The 22,266-nt window shown below is 44.4% G+C and overlaps 1 protein-coding gene across 1 annotated transcript in view; it reads right to left on the bottom strand.

Annotated features, from left to right (window-relative positions):
- The window catches only part of foxp2 (forkhead box P2), a 102,404-nt gene that overhangs the window by 9,863 nt on the left and 70,275 nt on the right, over positions 1 to 22,266 (bottom strand). The window contains exons 7-15 of the mRNA XM_069670793.1: positions 22,054 to 22,143; positions 20,212 to 20,392; positions 18,983 to 19,295; positions 16,296 to 16,400; positions 10,167 to 10,254; positions 8,408 to 8,491; positions 3,028 to 3,238; positions 2,018 to 2,094; positions 1,747 to 1,848 (exon numbers count right to left, since the gene is read on the bottom strand). Coding sequence (XP_069526894.1) covers positions 1,747 to 1,848; positions 2,018 to 2,094; positions 3,028 to 3,238; positions 8,408 to 8,491; positions 10,167 to 10,254; positions 16,296 to 16,400; positions 18,983 to 19,295; positions 20,212 to 20,392; positions 22,054 to 22,143 — 1,251 coding nt within the window. The remainder of the gene's footprint in view (positions 1 to 1,746; positions 1,849 to 2,017; positions 2,095 to 3,027; positions 3,239 to 8,407; positions 8,492 to 10,166; positions 10,255 to 16,295; positions 16,401 to 18,982; positions 19,296 to 20,211; positions 20,393 to 22,053; positions 22,144 to 22,266) is intronic.

The following is a 22,266-nucleotide window of genomic DNA, read 5'->3' as shown; positions in this document are numbered from 1 at the left end:
TGTGTGTTGGAGCGTGTGTGTGTGCGTGCAAGAATAAGGAGGATTAAGGTGTATGTGACGTCTATATGTCCAACTGAATATTATGAAAGCGGCATCTTCCATACAGTAAGGTGTGTTTGTTGATTACAAAATAAGAGCATCCCTTCAGAATAAAAGCTCCCCTTATATTAATACGACCAGATGACCATAATTAAAACATGCATCAGACTCTACAAATAATAACCTTGGCTTTAATATCCCTGCCTCTCGTATTTATCATCTCCCTCCGCTCGCGTGTGTGTGTACCGCTCTTTCTCTCAAGAAAAAAGGGATTCAGAAAAAAAAAAAACTCATAAGCAGATCTCGCATCTGACCTGAAAATCCCAGGATTTGATTGATCTTAATGCCCATGGCTCTGAATATGATAATTTTAATATTAATGAGCAAATGAGCAGTTTTATTATGCATGCTATATAGTTAGAACTAATAAGCTTCTGGGTGAGAGAAAGAGAGAGAGAGGGGGGGCTAGATCTCTCTTTGGAGCTGATGAGACCAAGCTGAGATATTAAACTACCTTTCATTCCTTTCTTTCTTTTCTTCTTTTTTTTTAAACAAATTCTCTCCATTAATCAAATGACAAGCCCGTCGCTGATCATCCCGCTAATACTTACAGAGGGAATTGGGGAGCTGGAGATGTAAATATATCATTGTGGTTATTGTGCAGGGTGATATCATCATTGCTATTGTATTAACAGGAACAAAGGGACTATTTTTTTAGGCCTCATTTACACACAGATGTTGTGTTTTTTTGTCCTCCTGTCATAACACTATTACGCAGCAAAACACGTCTCGCACTGTACCTAACAAACTGGAAAAGGGCACCGATCGTTTTTGCATGCCCTCCTGAATTGGTGATCACACGCCCATGTGCTCATTTGCATCCCAAATCCACATTAATTCACTTTGCTAAATCTAGTGCTGCGCCACGTCTTGCATGCTGATGAGCGGCTGCTTGGAGTTTTTTCCCTCCAGTCCTTCTGTGCAGCACCACAAAGGCTAACGGCGGGCTAACGGATGACACGCAGAAGACAAGTGCAGCTCGGGCGAGGGCTTCTTTATCAGCAGGCGGACACACTTCTGGGTGCTGCAGGAAAGACATTTTTTAGCATCTTTGTGCGGGCGGACAGGACAATAAAGTTGTCGGGACAGATATACAAATGGCCTCTTTTGTGTGGGTAAATAAAGAGAGCTCCCTCCATGACAGACCAATTCTCACTTTCCTCCCTGCTTTAGTTCCACATGAACACACCCTTAACCCCGCTGTTACACTCAGTGTATGTTTTTCTGTGTGCATGCATCTTTGGCCTCCCCCCCCCCCCCGGCACACGACCGAGAGCTGGTTAACAGGCAAACAGCCATCTTTCTTCCTAATTAACCAATGATATGCGAGGGAAGGTGGTTTCAGGAGTAGGAGGTGGGGTGTCTCTCTTAACAAAAGGTGCTGATGATGGAGTGGCTGCTGTATAATTAGTGTGTCAGAGCCCTCTCCTCTCCGCGCCAAGCCTCCGCTATTAATTGCACCAAATTAGAAAACGATATCTGAGGCAGAATAATTCTTTCGGCTGTCATTTCCAAACAGAAAAGGCAGAATGGCGGAAAAAATAAATAAGAGAGAGAGAATGGGCTCTATTCAGGAGCAGGCGCCGCTGTAAGGCGAGAGAAAGGGCACAGCGGGGTGCAGGCGGGTGAGGGGTTCATCAAGGTTACCTTCCAAGTTGCAGCATTGCGTCTGAAGTAGGCGAACGTGCGTGTGAACCAGCTGTAGATTTCATTAAGCGTTAACTGCATGTCGGCAGAGTCCATGATAGCCTGAAATGAGATGACATCAAATAATGGTTTACTAACGAGACCACGTAACTGACACACACACACACACGCGCGCGCGCGCACACACAGCAACGGATTGAGAGAGCAGCCATGATTCATGCAGCAATTAATTTTAATCTAATCAGGCAAAGTTAATTTATTTCCCACTCACCTGTCTTATGAGGGTTGCATAAGTAAATGGCGGTCTGACATCTGCGTTCTTATAAAACTCGTAGTTTGGGGCAATCTCTGGAAAAATAAATACTGTGTCACCACCTGAAATAATTGGTAAATTTTATTCCTTTAGGTATTGAATTCACTCAAGGTTTCATCAAATTAAAAGGGGGGAGAGAGAAAAAGGGGGAGATGAGGGGGGGAGGACAAAGAGGGGTGGGGTAAGTGGGGGGCACATCAAATCAGCATTTTCCATGTCTAACAAAATGCATTTTTAATTAATCTCTCTCGTGAGAGATCTTAAACACTAATACATCCACAAAATGAGATCCGTGCAGTTAGTTGGAGTGAACTTGAATAATTTATGTGTCTTCACACTAAACACAGAGAGAGTAAATATAAACATCAAAGACCCAACGTTTAAAATGCAAAGCTGAACACATGGAGTGTCTTAATGTAATAAATATTGTATTTTTCACTATTATTTGAACTTAATTAACATTCATGTAATATTTATGCACAGAGGAAGTTCTTGTCTATTTACATATAGAGTGATTAAACAGAGGCTTGCTTTTATAAACCCACCAGACAAGACCAACAAGCCTGTGTGTGTTTATGTCAGTCCGAATGTAGGCACTGTGTGTGTGAGTGTGTTAAAAAAGTAATGGAGCGCTATTATAGATACTATTAATAGTGCAGTGAGCTCAGGGTGTCGGCATCACATGTAATTTCCAATTTCAACATGATGACGTCATTGAATTTGAATATAGATTCAGTTTAAAGTGAAATAATGTGTGCTAATGCCAGCAGAGTCTGAATGTAATATGTAATCTATCAAGTGTGTGTCAAGTTCAGGCTTAATTCACATTTATTCAAGCAAATTATACAAATATCAAAGCGTTTTTTGTTGCCTTTTTTTAGGCATTCACATGTAATCAAACAGATTTGAACACATTTGTGTATTTGTATGTGTGAGTGTTACGTGCAGCGCTGAGTAGTTGGTCCTACCTGACGACAGAGGCATGGAGTATTTGTCCGAGTGGCGTCTGCGCATGGCTCCCATGCTGGGCACGTTTGCTCCTCCCAGTACCGACGGCACCTGCGGCATGGCGGCCATGGGTGTGATGGGTGCTGTGGGCGTGGTGGGTGTCTGAGGTAAGTTGGGGGGCGATACTGAGGGCAAGTTCTTGGACATGGTGACGCTGGACACCAAGTTGAGCTGGAGAGGAGGAGGGAGATAGAGGCGCGGTTAGAGAACAGAAAGGGAGTACAAGTAGCGAGAGGGAAGGAGGGAGGGGAGGGATTATTTTGTGGTTTTCTCTGACAGAGCCGAGTGTCTGCTCTCCTCCTCTCTAACACAGCTGTGTTTCCACTAACAAGGCTCGTGGAGAGGAGCCAGCCCATCTCCACTAATTACAACCACCAAATTGTATCATAAGAATTCTAATTAGAGCACGCTGTTCAAGATTATCCGACGATCAGCCTCCGTGTTATCCCGGCCCCATCTCTCTTTATCTCTCTATTTATCGCTCCCGCCCTCTCTCCCACAATCCCTCCCTCCTTCTTCATCTCCCCCACAACTACAACCACCCATAATCTTTTCACACTGAGGCAATGAGCTAGTAAAAGCTTGTTTGCTGTAGGTGTGAATTGGTAAACATGGGTTATCTGAACCTGTTCCAGAAGGTAAAAACCGGCTTGTGAAATCATGCTGCATTTTGGCATGACAGGGTTCATCAAAGTTAGTATAGTGATGTAACACAGACCCTGTTGTAAAACGTATTGGACTTCAGCCAATAAATCCTGCTATTACATAAGATTTGAGGTGTAAAAATCCTATTGGATAAACCCAGCTAATCCTTATCATGGGGCAATAACCAGGTTGTTGCAACCCAAAAAATGTGGGTCTAGATCTGTGACTTTCTTATAGCTTAGCGCTGGCGTTGATAATCAAATGTAATGCGTAGAATCTGTTTCATTATTTGTCGCCATGTTTTGGTCATGCTCTACAGTTCTGTTCAAGAAGAGCTTCTGGCTGAGAGGGCAAGACACATCAAGAAATATGTAGTGTTTAAGAGTTTGTGTGAGTTAAGTGAAGTGCGCTTATAGTTACTATAAAAACCGATGGTCCCCATTTCATACCAAAAACCAGAAGTCTTTGAGAGTGTGTTTTCGTTTTCATACTGTACAGTCGTGTTCAAACATTTTGGTGATCAAGAAAGACTTAATGCTGAGAGGTATAGAGGGCCCAACAAATATGTAGTGTTAAAGAGTTTCTATGAGTGAAGTGACCTTATAGTTACTATAAAAACCAATGGTCCCCGTTTCATACTAAAATCCAGAATTTTTTTTTCAGAGTGTGTTTTCGTTTTAAGTTCTTACAGTCGTGTTCAAACATTTTTGTGATCAAGAACAACTTATTGCTGAGAGGGATAGAGGTCCCAACAAATATGTAGTGTTAAAGAGTTTCTATGAGTGAAGTGACCTTAAAGTTACTATAAAAACCAATGGTCCCCATTTATACCAAAGACCAGAAGTGTTTTAGAATGTGTTTTCGTTTTCATACTGTACAGTCATTTTTGTGATCCAGAACAACTTACTGCTGAGAGGGATAGAGGTCCAGACAGTGTCTAGGAGAACTATCTCCTTACACTAAACTAACCCCAGAATTAGATGTGGTCCCCACTTCGTACCAAAGACCAGAAGTTTTCAACCAATATAAAGCCTTTGTCTTTTGTGTTGCTTGTTCTGTCGCACATGAAACGTATTTCTTGCCCCTAATTTGTGCTCCTTTTGAGTATGAGATTGTAAATTTGTTGGACACTTGTGATCACAGAACTTACAACATAATCAAGACAGCTGAAGATCCTTATTAATGCATTAGTGATTACAGTTAAAGTAGATTTATCAGCCCTAATCCAAAGAGACTTCCATTGCATGAGGAAGTATAACAATAAAACTGCATAGACACTCACATTCACCCTGCCTTTGTCTCCTCTATTCCTTCAACATCAGGGACCAGAGAGTGTTACCTCTGGCACGAATGCCAACTGTGCTCGCTAATCGTCCGGCTTTTCCACCACTTTTGCCTTTGCTCCCCAAATCTCATGTGAGTGACTCTAACCGACTGGAAAATTCCTAACTGACCTTTTAGTCTCTGCGCTAATTTACTCGGAATGGTAATGACATCGTTACATATTCAAACTAAATTGCCTTAATTGTGAGTCTACAAGTGGAATGCATCCGTTGCGAGAGTTTGAATTAGAAGCGACTTGAAAGATGGAAGGGAATGTGGGGCCGAAGGCGCTGAGAGATGGAGGCTGAGGAGAAGGTATCAGCGGTCATTTGTGGCATGTGTTGATAAATAGGATAAAATGTCAAGTTTGAGAGACTCCGGTGGATGTAGGGGGGTTTTCAGATAATTAGATGCCCACTTAGCTGTAATGAGCTGCTACAGTGATGGGTTGGGACAAGGTCTGGTTGCACATACAGAACTCTGCTGAGTACAGAGAATGTGGATTTGCAGAGTGTATGGGCATTATGGAAAGTGTATAAATCTACCAATGGATCTGAATCAATAGGTTGGATTGTTTTTATGCAGGAAATTGTCAAAAATATCTTCCTAAAACCAGTTTTTCAAATTCAATTATTAAGTTTTTCAAATTATTTGACTGCTAACTACTGTTTTTGTTTAGTTTTTTTGATACACACACCTCTCATACTAAGGGTGGGACAAAAAATCGGTACGGCAATATATCGTCATCCGGACTCATTCAATACAGTTATCGATAGCGTCACTACTTCATGACTCTTCGCAGTGGCATTTATGACATAAATGAGGGTAACGTAAGAGGACATTAATTGGCCGAAGAAGTTAATCCGATATCGTGATGTATCATTTATATGACTGTCTTGCAATATATCAATTATCGCAGAATCGCTGTATCGTGATATTATTGTTATCATGGGCGATGTAGCGCATATCGTATTGTGTCGTATTGTATCGTGAGTTACCCTGCGATTCCCACCCCAAATGGAAAGTATATAAATCTACCAATGGATCTGAATCAATAGGTTGAACCTAAAACCTACAATTTTTCTAATTCTTTTACTGTTAACGACAGTTTTTCTTTAGTTATTTTGATACACAGACCTCTCAAACTTTTGTGGGACAAAACATTGCTACTGCAATGTATCGTCGTCCTGACTCGTGCAATACAATTATCAATAGGAGGCACCAAATATCGATATTTCAATTTACTAATATACAGCGCTCTAAACAGATTTCCCTGCCATTTTGAATCACTACGTCCCTACTTCATGACTCCTCGCAGTGGCGCTTATGAAATGAATGAGGATAACATAAAAGGAAATTAACTGGCCGAAGAAGAAGTTAATCAGATTTTGTGATGTATCATTATATGATTGTCTTGCAATATATCAACTATCGCAGAATCGCTACATTGCGATATTATTGTTATTGTGGGCTACGTATCGTGTATCGTATCGTATTGCGAGTTACCCTGCGATTCCTACCCTTAATGGAAAGTATATAAATCTACCACTGGATCTGAATCAATAGGTTAGATTGTTTATGCAGGAAATTCTCAAAAATATCTTCATAAAACCTCAAACTTTTCAAATTCTTTAACTGTTATCTACTAATTTTGTTGTTTTCACCACTTGCCCGCTAAAATCCAAATATTGATTGATTTCTTGACTAGCAGAAGCACTTCCTCAAAAGGATATATGATAAACACTCCACTCACATACTGTACAGCAGAAAACAGCTCAAAATATGCAAACTAAATTCATAATAAAGCCTTCACGTGTGCTTATAGGCATGTATATTTATAATGTTAAAACATAATTTCCCGTCCTTTTTGCCGCCTCTTTACCTGCGAGACGCAGCAACAAGCGTGACATGTTTGCAAGCACGCTATCCCATTTTGTTACAAAATTGAATTGATTACAGTCAAACGGATGGAGGAGAGCGAGGGTGAGAGTGAGCGTTTTGTCACCTATTGCTCAAGTGAATACACACTCAAGGTTGGGCGAGAGACAGACGGAGAAAGAGAGAGAGAGATCTTATTATGCAGGACTTGCTAACTTCGATTCTCATACATCCATGGCATGGCCAAAAGGTAGCATTTAATGAAGTGTGATTCAGGGAATAAATGGGGTCACATTGGAGACCGGTGTCTCGGTTGTTCTTGGGCTGCTCTAATGAAAAAATAGGACTTATTTCCACCTCAGCTACACACTCTTGAGGGTGTAACTCCACCAACCTTCTCTCTTTTGTTTTATCTATTCACTTCTACACAGAGGAAACACACAAATGCACCGAATCTTCATCATCTTACCTCCCCCTTCAAAAAAAAAAAAAAAAATGCGGGGAGCCTTAAAACTGAGGACTTAACTGTTCGTTTAAGAATTCTGTCTGAATTGCCCCCACCATCAAATGCAATTAGCAGCTCTTTCATGTGTGCTTTATGTAATGCAATACTTCATTAGCATCATTCATTCATATTCAGGCGTGGATTATAGGCTGCAAATTCTTTATTGGACGAGATGGAAGCAAGCTGCTGGACTTTTGAAGATTAAAAAAAAAACGCTAAAAGAGAGAGAGAGAGAGAGAGAGAGAGAGAGAGAGAGAGAGAGGGAGTTTGATTCCTGATGGAATTAGGGGATAATTATGCTATCTTGTGATTATCTACATTCAATGATGAGAGGTGATGAGGGAAATTATTCTATTGAAAGTACTAAGCAGCAGCAACACGCTAACAATGTTTTGCTCCCAAATATTTCAAAATGTCGAAAAACTGGCAGCGAGTAATGTTTGCGAAAATCTTAATATTGAATTCAGAAAGCTTTTTGGCAGAATGCTTTTGTAATCATTCAATCGAAAATAGAAAGAAAATGTGCAATGACATCATTTTCCCTCTTCTCTGACCCCTTTTACAATCCTTCTGTAACCAATTCCAGCTGCATTGTGGGTATTTATGTCAACATCGCGCCGTCTTCAGCACTCATCTGTAATTTTCAGGTGTTTGTTGTTAAAATGACACATCTTCTCCTCTCTCATTCCGCTCTGGAGTGCCGCTGCGGCCACTGAGCCAAACAGCCATCAGCAGCCAACAGGTTGTTTTGGCGATTATATCCATCACAAAGAAATGACCCTGGCGTTTTAGCCAAGGACTCCCCCCGCTCTGCCATCTAATACACTTCCAAACTCTATTGTCCTCTCTCAGCAGATGTAACTCCGTATTACAAATCTCATTCCTCCCTCTTTCATCTTCTGTCGGCCGGTTAAACTGTTCATTTTCAGCTTGCGGGCCTCGTTCAGAGAACAGCTTTGTTTACGCTAGCCGGAGCAATATGCACTCACTGGTTTGGGAGATGACTTGGGTTCCGAGGGCCGCATGTGCAAGTGGGTCATCATCGCCTGAAGACGCTCACGTTCTTTAGAAAGCTGTTAAGAGAGAAGAAGAAGAGAGTGCATTAGAGTAGATTAGAGTGGAGGAGAAGGATGAGAGTACAGAACATGAGACGTGAGATTGTGGTGGCGTAAAGCGAGAAAGAAAAGGTTTGATATGAGCTAAAAAACAGCTGTTAGAGATGTGAGGAGAATATGAGAGGTGAGGGGGAGTAGAGGGGAGAGGGTGCAGACAGGTCAGGCTAAACAAATAGCATTTCATCTTTTTGTCAATAGCGAAATTTAGGTCAGCGAGGCTCTGACAGTAACAAGCTCGTCGGGCCATAAATTAGGTGGTCCTGGGTGTCTGCTCAAAGTCCTGTGGACACTGTTAGGGGGATGGAGCGCAGCCAGCAGCTGCCGAGAGGTGAAGGGGTCTTCCAAACAGGGTGCCAGGTGGCCCCGCCTCCGCGGTCCAGTTAGTGGCCCCGGCCATCGCCTATCATCAATCTAATTCACAGGGAGTGACAGGGACCAGACCATGTGAAAGGCTCAACACCCCCCCCACCCCCCTTTCCCCCTCACCCTTAATATACACACAACGAGCAAACACACGGAGAAACAGACAAGCAAGAAGGCGCACACACGCGCACGAGCAGGGCCTCATTACTAGTGACGGCTCTCGTGGAAGAAAAGAGAGGAAGAGAGGAGATGGTGGGAGGAAGGAATGAAAGAAACAGGAGGAAAGAGGAGACACAGGACAGACAACACGAGCGCAGTGCTGTAATTGGTCACACTGTAGAGTGCAGGCTTCGGTAGCTTCAATGAAAAACAAGACGCAGATAATGAAATCAAACTGAATAAATAACATAAATCCCTTTTTTTTATTCTGTTTTTTTCACATGAACACTGAATTTATTTACCTCGAAGAGCCCCCAGACGAACAATTAAGTGCTAATTGTTTATCAGCCTGAAAATAAGTGTGTGCTGGAGGAAATGCTCGGCTTAGGACTCGAATAGAGTGCTAGAGAATACAAGCTAAGGTTGGATGTCTTTATAATACAGTTTTACCATCCTAATCATGATATTGATCCCATTTTAATAGCAGTAACCGTACAAATCTTAAATAAGCCGCTCGGCGAGGCCTGGCTTCTCCTTCCAGCTGCCACTTTTGTCTCAAACATACATATCTATTTGTTTCCAACAGGAAGACGAGCGCCTGTCTGCAGTGCTGAGTAATAATGTCGCTCAATCAGCGCTCTCATTATCTAGCCAGCATGACTTCTTAATAAGGTCACGCTCCACCTACTGAAAATAGTTCCCTCCTTTTGAGCTTTCTTCAGGTGCAAAGTGCAGTTAATTAACACAGCAGACCGAGAGAGATGCGCTCGCTATTAATTGGAAAGAAAAAGAGGAAGGGAAAAAAAAAAAAGAGGAAGCTGAGGAAAATAAAGCACACGCTTAATTCAATTAAAACAGCCATAATGGCTTTCGTTGTAAGGCCCGAGGATTCCTTTGTTTAGTGGCTTTGTTGAATTCAGCAGGTCCTGCTTGTCTGGTGAGTATTAAGCGGACTACGGTGCGGCCTTTCTGCCGCTCACACAACTTTAGAAAAATAAAGTTTGACTGGATGATTCGGGAGTTAAAGGAAAGAATGAGTTCGCCATAGTAAGCGGGACAAAAGCAGAAATGTAACAATACATGTAGGTGGGTTCTGTGAGGGGAGACTTACTTGTATTTCCAGCTGCTGTACGACCTGCATTTGGACTCTACACTGGGCTGTGCTCCGGTCATCCAGGGCATGTTCACTGTTTAGGTGCCTGGATATGAAGGAAGGGACACACAGAGAGAGATGTTACACACCAACTTTAACGTGAAAATAGTGGAGGATGATAATTACAGTATCAACTTCAGCTGCGTTTTGTTTTTAAGAGTAATATTTCTATAGTGGGACAATCATCTATAGGATCCGTTGAGGGAAGCATTGTTCTGCTGTGAAATGAGGTAATTAGAAGTAACATGACGGTGTGCGGTGCCACGTTTAACATGACAATGGGCCCGCGTCAGTTTCGATGGCTAACTTCAGTGCCACCCCGAGCGCTGCTTTCTGCAGAGAATAAAAGATGCTAGCCCAGCAGAACGCCTTTGTCTCCTTCGTTTACCGAAAACAATACACACAATTTAACACCGGCAACATTTGACACACAAAAGCGGCTCATCTGAAGGTGCATTATCCGGCGGCAGACATATTAAATGTATCTGGTGTGTTCGCCTCATTAGAAGGAAAAAAAGGCAGCCAGACAGCCATAACAGTCAATGAGGGTTTTTTTTTTTTGGTCTTGATTGGATTTCGTCTGTAGGACACAAAAGAGCCTCACCATTAAGATAGACCTTTATTCCTGATAAAGCGCACATGCACCGACACACAAATATGAGGCGAAAAAAGGGGTTTCTAAAGTGTTGTGATGCTGGGTAATGAGCCTCTATCTAAATGATCATTGGTGACAAACTCACAAAGCAAGCTTTGAGGAGGCATGCTTATGAAATGCCAGAGCTGCCACTTTATCTCCAGTAATTATAGGTTAGCTTGCAGACCCTTCAATGATCATTTACAGCGCTGCCTCCAGTGCATTAGAGGGAGTGCGAAATCTCTCCCTCTCTCTCTCTATGGCTTTCACTTTATCTAAGAACACACACTCGCTTACATTATCACAAACACTGATTGGCACACACTCCCACCACATATTGTCCCCCTCACTTCTTGTTTATCTTGTGCAAAACAAGAACTCAGCGAGCCGGATTCTCCCGGCCTGCCAATCAAACGCTTTTGTAACGGCGTTCAATTACACTGCACACACTGCTTACACTTTTGTGATGCTCGGATATTTTTCATTATAAATCAAGAATGAGGTAGCATTAAAAAAAGGAGGGGTGGGATGGGTGAGGGGAGGGACGTGCTGGAGGATTTCTGCAGCCCTGTGCCTAATTGCTGTTTCAGAATGCGCATGCAAAAAAAAAAAAAAGGGGGCATTACATTAATCATTTAATCACGTCCCCTCGCAGGATGAGGGAACTAATGTTGCAAATACCCTTTTCATTTCACTGCCCATAATGCTATCTTATGCACTTGATGTATGGCGTGTGTCATGAATTACAGCTGCTTCAAAAGCACAGAGCGCGGCTGCTCGCCGTCCCTGAAGATACCTCATTACAAAAAAAAAAGAAGAAGAAGAAGAAGAGGGGGGGAATCTTTATTAAGTTTCATCGACAACAGCTTGTTTGCCTTTCAGCCGGTTATTCTCCCTCCGCATGCACACCTTCCACTGCTGGCCAGTTAGCAAGGCGATTACAGGCAGATTACTACATGCGTTTATGAAATATTCAAATGGCAGCGTGTCCTACTGTGCATTAATAATGCCACACAAAGACAAAAAGGGAGCGGGGGGAGGAGGAGAGGGGGGAGGAGGGCACAGACGGGCAGACAGAAAACAATAATGAAAGAAGCTTATTTACCGAGATGTGGGCAAAAAGGTACTTTGTGTTTCTCTCCTCTCTGAGCTACAAACCGTCGTCTCTAATTACACAAAATCCCCCTTTACTCTTATCTCTTGTTTCATCTCCATCCGAGCCCTTCTCTCGCGTATGATTCCTTTTTTTCAATACTCATTTGAAAAATTGTCATTACACCGCCGCTGTGATCTTTTGCTTCCTTTTGGTCGCCTCTAATCATAAACAAATCTGAATCATTTGTAGGTGGAAATGCGAGAACGGAATTAGGCCACGTCTACACGTATACGTTTCTCTGCGTTTTGGCCTTTTGTCCATACAGAGGCGCCACTTTAGGTCGCTGAAAACGGATCTTTTGTAAAACTCCGGCCAGGATGACGACTTTTAGAAACTCGTGTAGACGAAAAGACGTTTTGGCTTGTCTCCTTTGGGAGGCGTCACAAATGAGGCGACATTATTTGCAAAATGACGGACGTGACAAAAAGAGTGATGCTTCTAACCTTGCTAACCGGACTTTTTACATGTTTACACACATATGTACAGTTACTCGTCCCCCTTCCTCGATGCGCCGTTGCAGCCCGCCAGGAAGTCTCACGCCGATAGATTTTTTTCAGACTTTTGATTGGCCGCGATTTGCTTTTTCTTCCTTGCACGACCGGGTTATATCGCCCCCTGTTGGTGTGGCATTCTCATGATTCTCGTGTTTTTGCGTTTTAGTTGGACGGGGATTTTTTTCATAACCGCGCTTGTGTGGACGATGTTTTTTTTTTTAAACGAAGGAGACATGGCTTTCGTTTGAGAAAAAAGAGTCAGAGTGAGACATCCTAACTGTAGAACCCAGGTGTAACCTGTTAAAGCCTCTGTTTAGAGGAACATTGATTCCTGCTTTAAAGAGGGTATCACTCGTGTGATGAAGGGTGTGACAACAGGTAGAAAAGGATGGAGATGGAGATGGAGCAAAGGTGGAGAAATCAGAGCAAATAAAAGAGACTGAAAAATAGCAGAAGGAGGAGGAGGGGAGACACAGATGTTGTTTTTGACCCTGAGATAAAAATGCTTTTCTTCTCTTAAAGATAAGGGAACGAAACATCTCAACGGTTTCCCCCCACAGCTGTGTGTATGAATATGTATGGGCAAATCAACGTCCACTAAGGGCCTCATAATAAATCTACTCAAGCCAGCAGATATGGATGATGCACTCGTGCTAATTGTGTGTGTGTATTATCAGGGGCGACGGAGGCCCAGCGGAGAACAGGAAGTACGGCCTCCTAACTGTCTACATGCGACACACCAACGCCGACTTAGTCAAATTAATGACTACAAACACCTACAAATAAGCACATACACAAAAAAACACACAGTCTCTCCTGATGGCGGCGGTGCATAAGTAATGCCCTCCGTTTTAAAGGTCTTGTCACAGTGCAGCAGACGTGTGGAGGGGAAGAGAGGAGCGGAGCTATCCAGGGGCCAGGGGCCTGCCTGCCTCCACACTGTGTGTGTGTATATAGTGTTCACTGTATAGAGACAGAGACACTTGGCTGCTGCCTTGTGGGTTTAATTAGCAGCGGGTTACAGACACCAGCGTTCAGGTTAGCGGCTGAGCTTGCCATTTTAACATGGAAGTGTGCCTTCCTGCCAGTAATAAGGAGAGCGGGGCGGTGACAGAGAGTGGAAGAGTTAAGTGTGTGTGTGTGTGGAGGTGGGAGGATATTGATATACAAGGTGGAAGGGCAAAGTAAGGGGGGAAGAGACATGTAGATGCTTGAAAATCAAGTACTTGTGCGCCCAAGAGAGACGTGAAATCAGTATTAGTTTAAATCAATAAGTGTAGAAACGTCAGAGAGTAAGACGGACGTTTTGTTCTGACACAAATGTCTTTATATGGCCGTGCAAACGCGTCCTATGAAGGGCTACATGTTCAAGCTTTAATTGCCTTTTCTATTTTTATGTTTACCATAAAGGCTCCCTGCAAAAATAGCTCCAGCGCACGCACTAATAGCATGAATGTTTCTCCCTCTCTCTCTCTCTCTCTCTTCCTCATGTAACTGACACACACACACACACACACACACACACACACACACACCGCTCAGGAAACATTCCCAGCAATATCGCTTCATTTTGAACTTCAGAGAGCTAATTCAGGGTGCCAGCCACCTCGCGGCTACCGTTTCCAGGTGAGAACACTTAAAAGCAACACTGAGGAGCTATTAAATGCTGATCTTGACAAGTTTCTTCATGCAACAAAACAATAGATGACTAAACGTGTCACCGCCGCTGAGCCGAGCTCCTACAGCGAGGGGAGGGCCCCCCACCTCACCGCTCGTACACGTAACCCACACCCAACTACCGACATCTAAACTGTCATCTGAATCTGACACCCGCTTTATGTAACCCCGTTTAAACTGCGCCTGTGTGTGTGTGTGCGCGCGCTGTGTGTGTGCGCAGCCGACTGGCATCTCCGGGAACATAAAAGCACTCCCTGTGACACCGACAATCACCGCTCCGAGGCACGCCACCGAGCAGCCATCTTTGTTCTGATGACGAGTCTGTTGCTTTGTTGGCGCCTGTTTTCATGTGCTGGCTGGGTTACAGTATAGAGCCAGCCTCTGACTTGCAGAGATGTGTGTGCGTTTGGTGTGTGTGCAAGCTGAACCTAGACACTGTTCTGTTTTGTAGCAGCAAATGTTCTGCCAAGCGTTCTTACAAAACTGTCTGCCAACCTGTGCTCTCCTTTTCAAGTTTGAAATCTACCCGTTTTCTCTCCGTCTGTGCTTCTCGCTCGCTCAGTTTGTCTTGCATCCTTTTGCATCGGCTTCCCAGCTTACTGGATTTGGAGGTGCATCGCTTTATACCCTGCACCTCTGCCCCTCACCTAAATATCCAGCTAAGCTACCCAGACACAGTATCCTTAGAGCACACAGACTTTGGGGTTTTGTTTGTGAACGGAGCGTACAGTGCGCAGGGATTGACTGATGTCTTCTTTAAGTAAGTGTACTGAGGTGATAGGACAAGAAAACCTGCTAATCCGACGCAGGCTTGCCTCCTCACACGCGCGTTTGTTTCCAAGCTGCAAGGCAAACTCTTGTACCTGGCGGAGGACGCTGCATGCACACGGAAAAGTGGCTTTCCATAAGCATGGCTCCTAGAATCATGCCTATGGATGTCTGCTGCACAAAACTGATATTGACTTTGACATGTGTGTGGCGCATTTTCCACAGGGGATCAGCAAACACACTTGTCAGGGTATAAATGTAATATATATTCACCTCTGATTCACTTAAATCCATGGCTGTCAATTACCGCTCCTTTGCGTGTGTTGTATGCGTTGATGGAGTGTGAAAATCCAGCTTAATGTCATGTCTGACTGTGTCTTTAAAAGGCTAATAAACACGCTATTTATTAGTCGTTTCATTCCACAGATACACCTTTTAGCTTTAATTCACGCGCTGCTGTAGAATTAGCAAAAGCCTGACCTAAATCCTGCAGCAGCTCCCCCATGGGTGGACTACTTTCTTCTGTTTTTTTCTGCAACTTATTACAGTAGAGAAATGCATAATTTGGGGAAAAAAATACACGGCAGAACAATGTCCTGATTTCGAGAGTTTATGCGAAATTCACATGGACATTTACAGCCCGTGAAAAACACTCGCCAGATCGTTATTTCACAGTTAATTACAAATCTAATTAGAATATTCAAATTAAAGCTTTCCCTTTCTTTTCTTCTCTGTGTGAGAGCAGGGAGCCAGGGAAAGAGTGATAGAGAGAGAGAGAGAGAGAGAGGGAGAGTCTCAGTGAGTGGCAATGTGATAACCTGTAATCGGCAGTGCTGCAAACACCTTCTTCCTTTGATGTCCCCCCACTAACATCCAGGCAACAAAGCCGGCCAATTACAAATGAGCTAATTAACTAAATTGTTGATGGAGCATGAAGAGTTCATTCGCTCCGGCGCCTGCACCATGACAACAGTGAATGGGGGCCTTTTGTTGTGGAGGTAAGTGTGCGGCCGTGCGAGTTGCCATTAGCTTTTGACGCTTTCTCTCACAAACCTATCAGGCCCTTCCACGCCAGGGAGGAGATTTGTTCTGGATCAGAGTTGGTTTGAATCCTGCGCTGCGAGAGCTGAACCCTGTCAACCGGCTGTCTGGAAGGTCAAAATGTGCTCTTTGAAAGGCACTGATGTTTTCTTTGTACCCGCAGAAAGGAGGTGCTGTGGTGAACGGGGTAACTTTTGTGCGTGCCACAATGAAACAGAAATTAGCTTCTTGTACAGACACACAGAATCCCACATGGTGTTAACAGGGAGAGGTGAGCAGTCATCATTTCTAGTCTGTGTCACAGAGCGTGCTCTTACTTCAAGAACTGTCCGAAGTCCTCGCAGATGTTCTCGCAGCCGGGCCATTTACACACGCCGTGACCGTACAGGGGGTGGGTGCCGCCGCTTTCTTCATGTAGTGAACTAAAGAGGGAGAAACACATGAAAAGAAACCATGTTAGCAATGGGGAGAAGATAGAAGGGAGGATGGGAGAGTCAGAAGGGAAGGGCAGCTCCAGATCTGCAAAGGCTTAAACCTTTAAAAACAGACCTACAGAGACTGCACGTCTGTCTTTGCGTCATCATGCTGTAGGTTCATAGATCTTGATCCATGATCTTTAGGTTGCACAGGGATATTATACATCGGAGAATATTCCAAAACATGACATCGCATTAAGCAAAAACAACAATGTAAGCACTTTCGTTCTATAGCTCATTACACTTGATTCTGATCGGTTAATTATGGCATTCCGAGGTCCGTTATGTCTCGATAACAGTCCGTTGTTATGAAGAACAGACCGTTGCTAGGGATGCGGCTCTAATCATATAATCTGGACGACTAACTGTAATCATGTCAATCCACCGAGAGAAGTCTGGTAAGTTTGACGTCAGCTTGTTTCCACAGTGAGTAATAACAGCTAGCTTAGCTCATTTTAATGTGAGTAAAACAGCTAGCGTATCTCATTTTGATGTGAGTAATAACAGCTAGCTTAGCTCCTTTTAATGTGAGTATCAACAGCTAGCTTAGCTCATTTTAATGTGAGTATCAACAGCTAGCTTAGCTCATTTTAATGTGAGTAATAACAGCTAGCTTAGTTTATTTTAATGTGAGTAATAACAGCGAGCTTAGCTCATTTTAATGTGAGTAAAAACAGCTAGCTTAGCTCATTTTAATGTGAGTATCAATAGATAGCTTAGCTCATTTTAATGTTAGTCATAACAGCTAGCTTAGCTCATTTTAATGTGAGTATTAGCAGTGAGCTTAGCTCAATGCGAGTAAAACAGCTTGGTTAGCTTATTTTAATGTAAGCAATATTAGCTAGGTTAGCTCATTTTAATGTGAGTGAAAACAGCTAGCTTAGCTCATTTTAAGAAGGCTACAGAGTTAACTGTTGCTATAGACGCAGCTCTAACTATAGGTGTAACAGACTATTTTTAAATGGAAAATTGAATAAAATCATTTTTCAATCAATATTTTGTGTCAAATAATTGATTTCATAAATAAAACGCTGTGTAATAAACCTTCAGGGGGAGACATGACCTGCTCGCCCTGTCAGGGTCAGTCCAGTTGAATTCAAATATATAGAGGCTATATTGAGGAGACTTCCTGACAAAGGCAGATAAAGAACGGATAGCTTCATCTCTTACTCTTCATGTTATCTACGTAATCAAAAAATGCCACTCTGATAACTTTTTAAACTAATGTGACTTCAGCTAACATCCCCCCAAAATGGGAAATCTCATGTGAGCTGTAGCTTTGTCTCCACCACAACCCCAGCTTGTAAAGCCATTACTGGGAAGGAGCAGGAGGGGGTGCACGCTTTCAAGTAAACAGTAAAAATCCAGACAGGCATATAATTTTCATCAGGAGATTAATACTCTGTGTAACTTATGTTCTTTGAGGACAAGGGGAATGGGCGAGGGGAGGGGGGGGGGGGGTCGCTGTGGCGTTTTTCAAATGGCACCCAAATAAGTTACGACCCTGCCTAGACAGCACATCCTATTAAAGATGACAGTTTAACCTTTAGGCTTGGCACTGGTGTGTGCGCCTGTCTGAGAGCGTGTGTTTGTCTGCTTATAGGAAAAGCCTGCGCATGTTTGTGTGTGGTCTATGAATATGTGTGTGTGCTGGCAGAGCTCACACTGGGTTTTACAGAGGGGGTTTCCCCACATCGATCGGTGGCATGTTAGTAAGCAGCGCTCCTGACAATACTCCATGTTCGATCATTATGAGACACCGCACACCCCTCGGGACGCAGGCAGATAAAAAGTCTCCTTTCCTCTCTTCCTTCTCCCTCCCTTCCTCTCTGCCTTCCCTCTGAAGGTATCTTTTTCAAGCCTCCTTTTAGTGGTACTGGAGAGATAGCATCTACTTTAAACCAATTACACAGCACTTCCACCTACAGTGTCTCTACACAGACGCGCACACACGCCGCCACCCTAAGTCCTTATTATAATATCGCCCAAGAAAGGCCTTTGAATAATGCATGGGCCAGATAGGCAGATATGTGAACAGTCAGTGTTTTGGTGCATTTATAAAAAGACGCCATCACAAGGATAAACATCCTGGAAACGCCACTCAAGGCATCACATATTCTGTTTACATGACAAGCAAGCAAGGAAGGTAATTTTCAAAAGAGGGGGAAAAAAAGAAAGAACACTAAATACTTAATGTACAAGGAGGTTACCTTGTCTTGCCTGCCAGAGAGGCTTGTTGTAAGTGCGCCTGCCTGCATGGCTTCCTCTCCCTGTGTTTGATATCTGTGTGCAAGCTAAGTGTGTTCAGTGGTTCCCTTGGGAGAACGCCGCTCTTATTTTGTGAATATTAAGACGCTAATAAAGTATTGAACAAATAAACAACACGTTTCCCTGTTGGAACAGTGCTGTTATTATAAAGTGCTGATGTGTTCCTGTGTTGACACAGAAACAACAAACTTTTCATCCTCTTCCTTCTTCTGCCTGATATTTCGAAATAAAAAGGTGGGTGTGAGAATTATTTTTTTTACCTCTCTCGCTCCCTTTCCCGTTCCCGTTCCCTCTCTCGTCTGTGGTTGAGCACGGGGGACTGTCCGTTGGCGATGGAATGGTGAGAGATGGGCGGCGATGCTTTGGCGGGATTGGAGGAGGAGGTAGTTGAAGAAGAGTTGTTGGTGGAGAGGTCTAAACCGCCGCCGGCGCCCATGCCGCCGTTGCCCGTGCCGCCGCCGCTGCTGTGTTTGATGCCGTTGTCCTCCATGGCGTGACCGCCGCCACCGCCTCCGCCGCCGCCTCCGGTCACGTCCTTCCACAACTGCTGGAGCTCTGCGGGGCTGAGGCCAGCTAGAGGAATAAGCAGACAAATAAGCATTATGTTGTTACAATATGGCTGCATAACTAAAACCTTGCATCAGCTGTGAGAACAGAGAAAGAAACTTCACTCAACAGCTAGAAAAGTTGTAAAAAGCTGCAAGAATATCATCCTGGAGACCTCAATTTGAACTCTTACTGTTCCGATCCTTCTTCTCTGCCCACTTAGATACTGATTTGAAACCATCAACAGATCGCTCATGTAGCCGACAGACTCGGAAGATTTGTGTGTCTTCCAAACTATTGATTCCGAGACAACTGCTTGTTTTTGTTGGTACCTAATTACTCCTCTGATTCCCTCCTAATATCTCCCCGCCTGTTGTTTTCTGCTCCGCCATCTTGGAGGTAAACAACAAACAAAAAAAGGTGTTTATTTGGCACAGTAGACGGAAAATGGAGTCTCTCTGTCCTGCTTTATTCGCCTCTTCTCTCTCCTCTCCCTGGCTCCTCTCAGTAAAGGCAGTAAACAACAACAACAACAAACAAGAAGCAGGGGAGAGGAGAGAAAGGAGGGGAGGCAGGGGAGCGAGGGGAATAGAAATAGAGATGGAAAAACAACAAACAGAGCAAAGCAAAGCAGAGCTGCTAGACAAAGAAAGGCATAATCAGACAAGAAGAGAGAACGGGAGACTAAACAAAACGATGATGTGGAGAGTTAGGGACAAAGTGGATGGCAGAAGAGCATACAAATGAGGGTGAGGCAGAGAGACAGACATACTTAGAGATAAAGCAAGAGGGGACACAGGTGCATACAAATGAGGAAAACAAAGACAGAAGAGGAAAAGCAGACACTTAACACCTGCAGACAAAAACCCAGGGAGCATGTGACCACAAGTCACGTGCTCAAGTACAACATCCCCTCTTGCTCCCTCTTCCTCCTCTTTCTTACCTTGCGGGGGCAGGGTCTGTCCGGGCAGCGCGGCCTGGCCGGGAGCGGGCCCGGGCAGCGTGAGCAGGCCCTGCCGCTGCATGTTGAGCAGGTGCTGCTGCTGCTGGAGCTGCTGCATCTGCAGGAGCTGCTGCTGGAAGACGAGCTGCTGGGCGGCCAGCTGCTGCTGCTGCTGCTGCTGCTGCTGTTGCTATAGAGAGGAGGAGGAGGAGGAGGAGGAGGAAGAGGAGGAGAAGAAGAGAGGAGCAGAGGGAAAATTAGAAGCAAATTAACAACTGAGAGAGAGGGAGAGGAGACGGAGCTGTGTGTGGAGAGTGTGCACTCACTTGCCTGTGCCGTGACCTTAGTTATACCTCTCCTCCTCTTCCTCTCTCCCTCTCTCTGTCTGCGCTCACAAAGTCTTCCTCCTGTTTGGGGCTGTACCACACTGCCTCTCCTATCTTTGTGTGTGTTTACGTCTAGCGCACACACAAACACAAACAACAAAGCTGCGCTGATACACCAGCTCTCCAGCCTGTCAGCGTATGAGGCTTGTGATTGTGAATGATACTAAGCCTCTGGTATAATCCCCCCCCCCCCCCTCCTCCTCCTCCCTCCTACTATCCCTCCATCCCCCCAATGATAGTTAATTGTCTCGCCTTCACTGATGGTCTGTTGCAGCTTATGTGGCCGGAGGGAGCTGGCAGAATTTACAGCATCACGTGCATCTGGGATGCATAGACACACACACGTATGCACACGCATGCACAACAACGGCACCCCTCTCTATCTCTCTCTCTGCCTCACTGAGTTGTTTATCGCTCGGCCAGACAGGGGGATTGCGTAAGCGCTGTGCAAAACAACAACAAAAAACAACAACAACAGGGTGGAAAACATCCAACTCAGCCACTGTGGCAAAACAAGGCAAAGAGAGGGAGTAGATTTTAGGTAGAGTAGAGCTTTGAATCAGCTGGAGGTGTGTGTTAAATTATGAAAAACACACACAAACTCAGGTAATAATTGGCGTTGGGTCTGTTTTCTGTTGTTTTTCCCCTCTTCTCTTCATATGCATGCACGTATCATACTCATGTGTTTCTTTATGTTGCATGGAAGCCGAGGGAAGAGTGTGCACGGGGCAAAACTTGTGATGCGCTCACTGGAAAACAGGCTGCATAATGGAGTGATGGAGAGAGGCAGGTTAGCCTCGCGCCACCGCCGCCCCTCCACCCTGCCTCGAGAGAAATAAGGGAGCAATTTCTATTCCATATTTGATGGCGGGGCCCCCTGAAAAACTCTATTCACAAATCCAAACAGAAACAAAGCCGCCGGGAGGTCAGCGGCGGCTTCCTGTCGGGGCGGCATAATGGGCTGCTCGAGGAGACACCGAGACGTGCGGCACGGAGAAACAGAAAGACAAGTGTGTGTGTTTATACAGATCCCCTTTTTTTCTGATCAATTTAACCGCTTCCACGCGGAAAGTGTCGCATGGATGTGAGCGGCGCAGGGGTTCAGCAAACGTGGCTGAGGCTGTCACGCTCGTCTCGTCTTCGGGACACAGGCATGTCTGTCACTGTGATTTATGAGCGCCGTGCGCTGTAACTTTAGCATGTGTTTGTGAGTGTTTGTACGCTTAGGGAAGCTGCTCATTAACGAGTTGGACCCGGGACCCTTTGTCTCGAGCCGTGCATGCAGGCATATTGTGCGTGAATGTCTCTTGAAACAATCTATTAATGACGTCAGCACCTGGATCCATATGCTGCTTTCCAGTCGCTAAAGTTGGTGGTGGTGTGTGTGTTTAGCGGTTTATCTGATCACTTATAATAAAGGGTGTGAATCATACATGTGTGCATGTGTTGCACCTACCTCTTTAACCTGCTTGCCCGGGTGCTGCTGCTGGAGAAGCTGCAGGTGAAGCTGCTCCTGTTGCTTCTTATAGAACTCCTGCAGGTGTTGCTGCACACAAACAAAACACACACAATGAGTGAATGCATGCACTTCTGCAGCTCCAGCTGCACTTCACATGTTGGTTCTGCAGACTCTGTTGCAGATTATAAACAAATATTTCTCCTGCTTTTG

This window comes from Semicossyphus pulcher, unplaced genomic scaffold, assembly GCF_022749685.1.
Source record: "Semicossyphus pulcher isolate SPU_LCO1_2020_fin unplaced genomic scaffold, fSemPul1.0.p SCAF_20, whole genome shotgun sequence".
Taxonomy (NCBI): Eukaryota; Metazoa; Chordata; class Actinopteri; order Labriformes; family Labridae; genus Semicossyphus; species Semicossyphus pulcher.
This window is presented reverse-complemented; position numbering and strand designations above follow the sequence as displayed.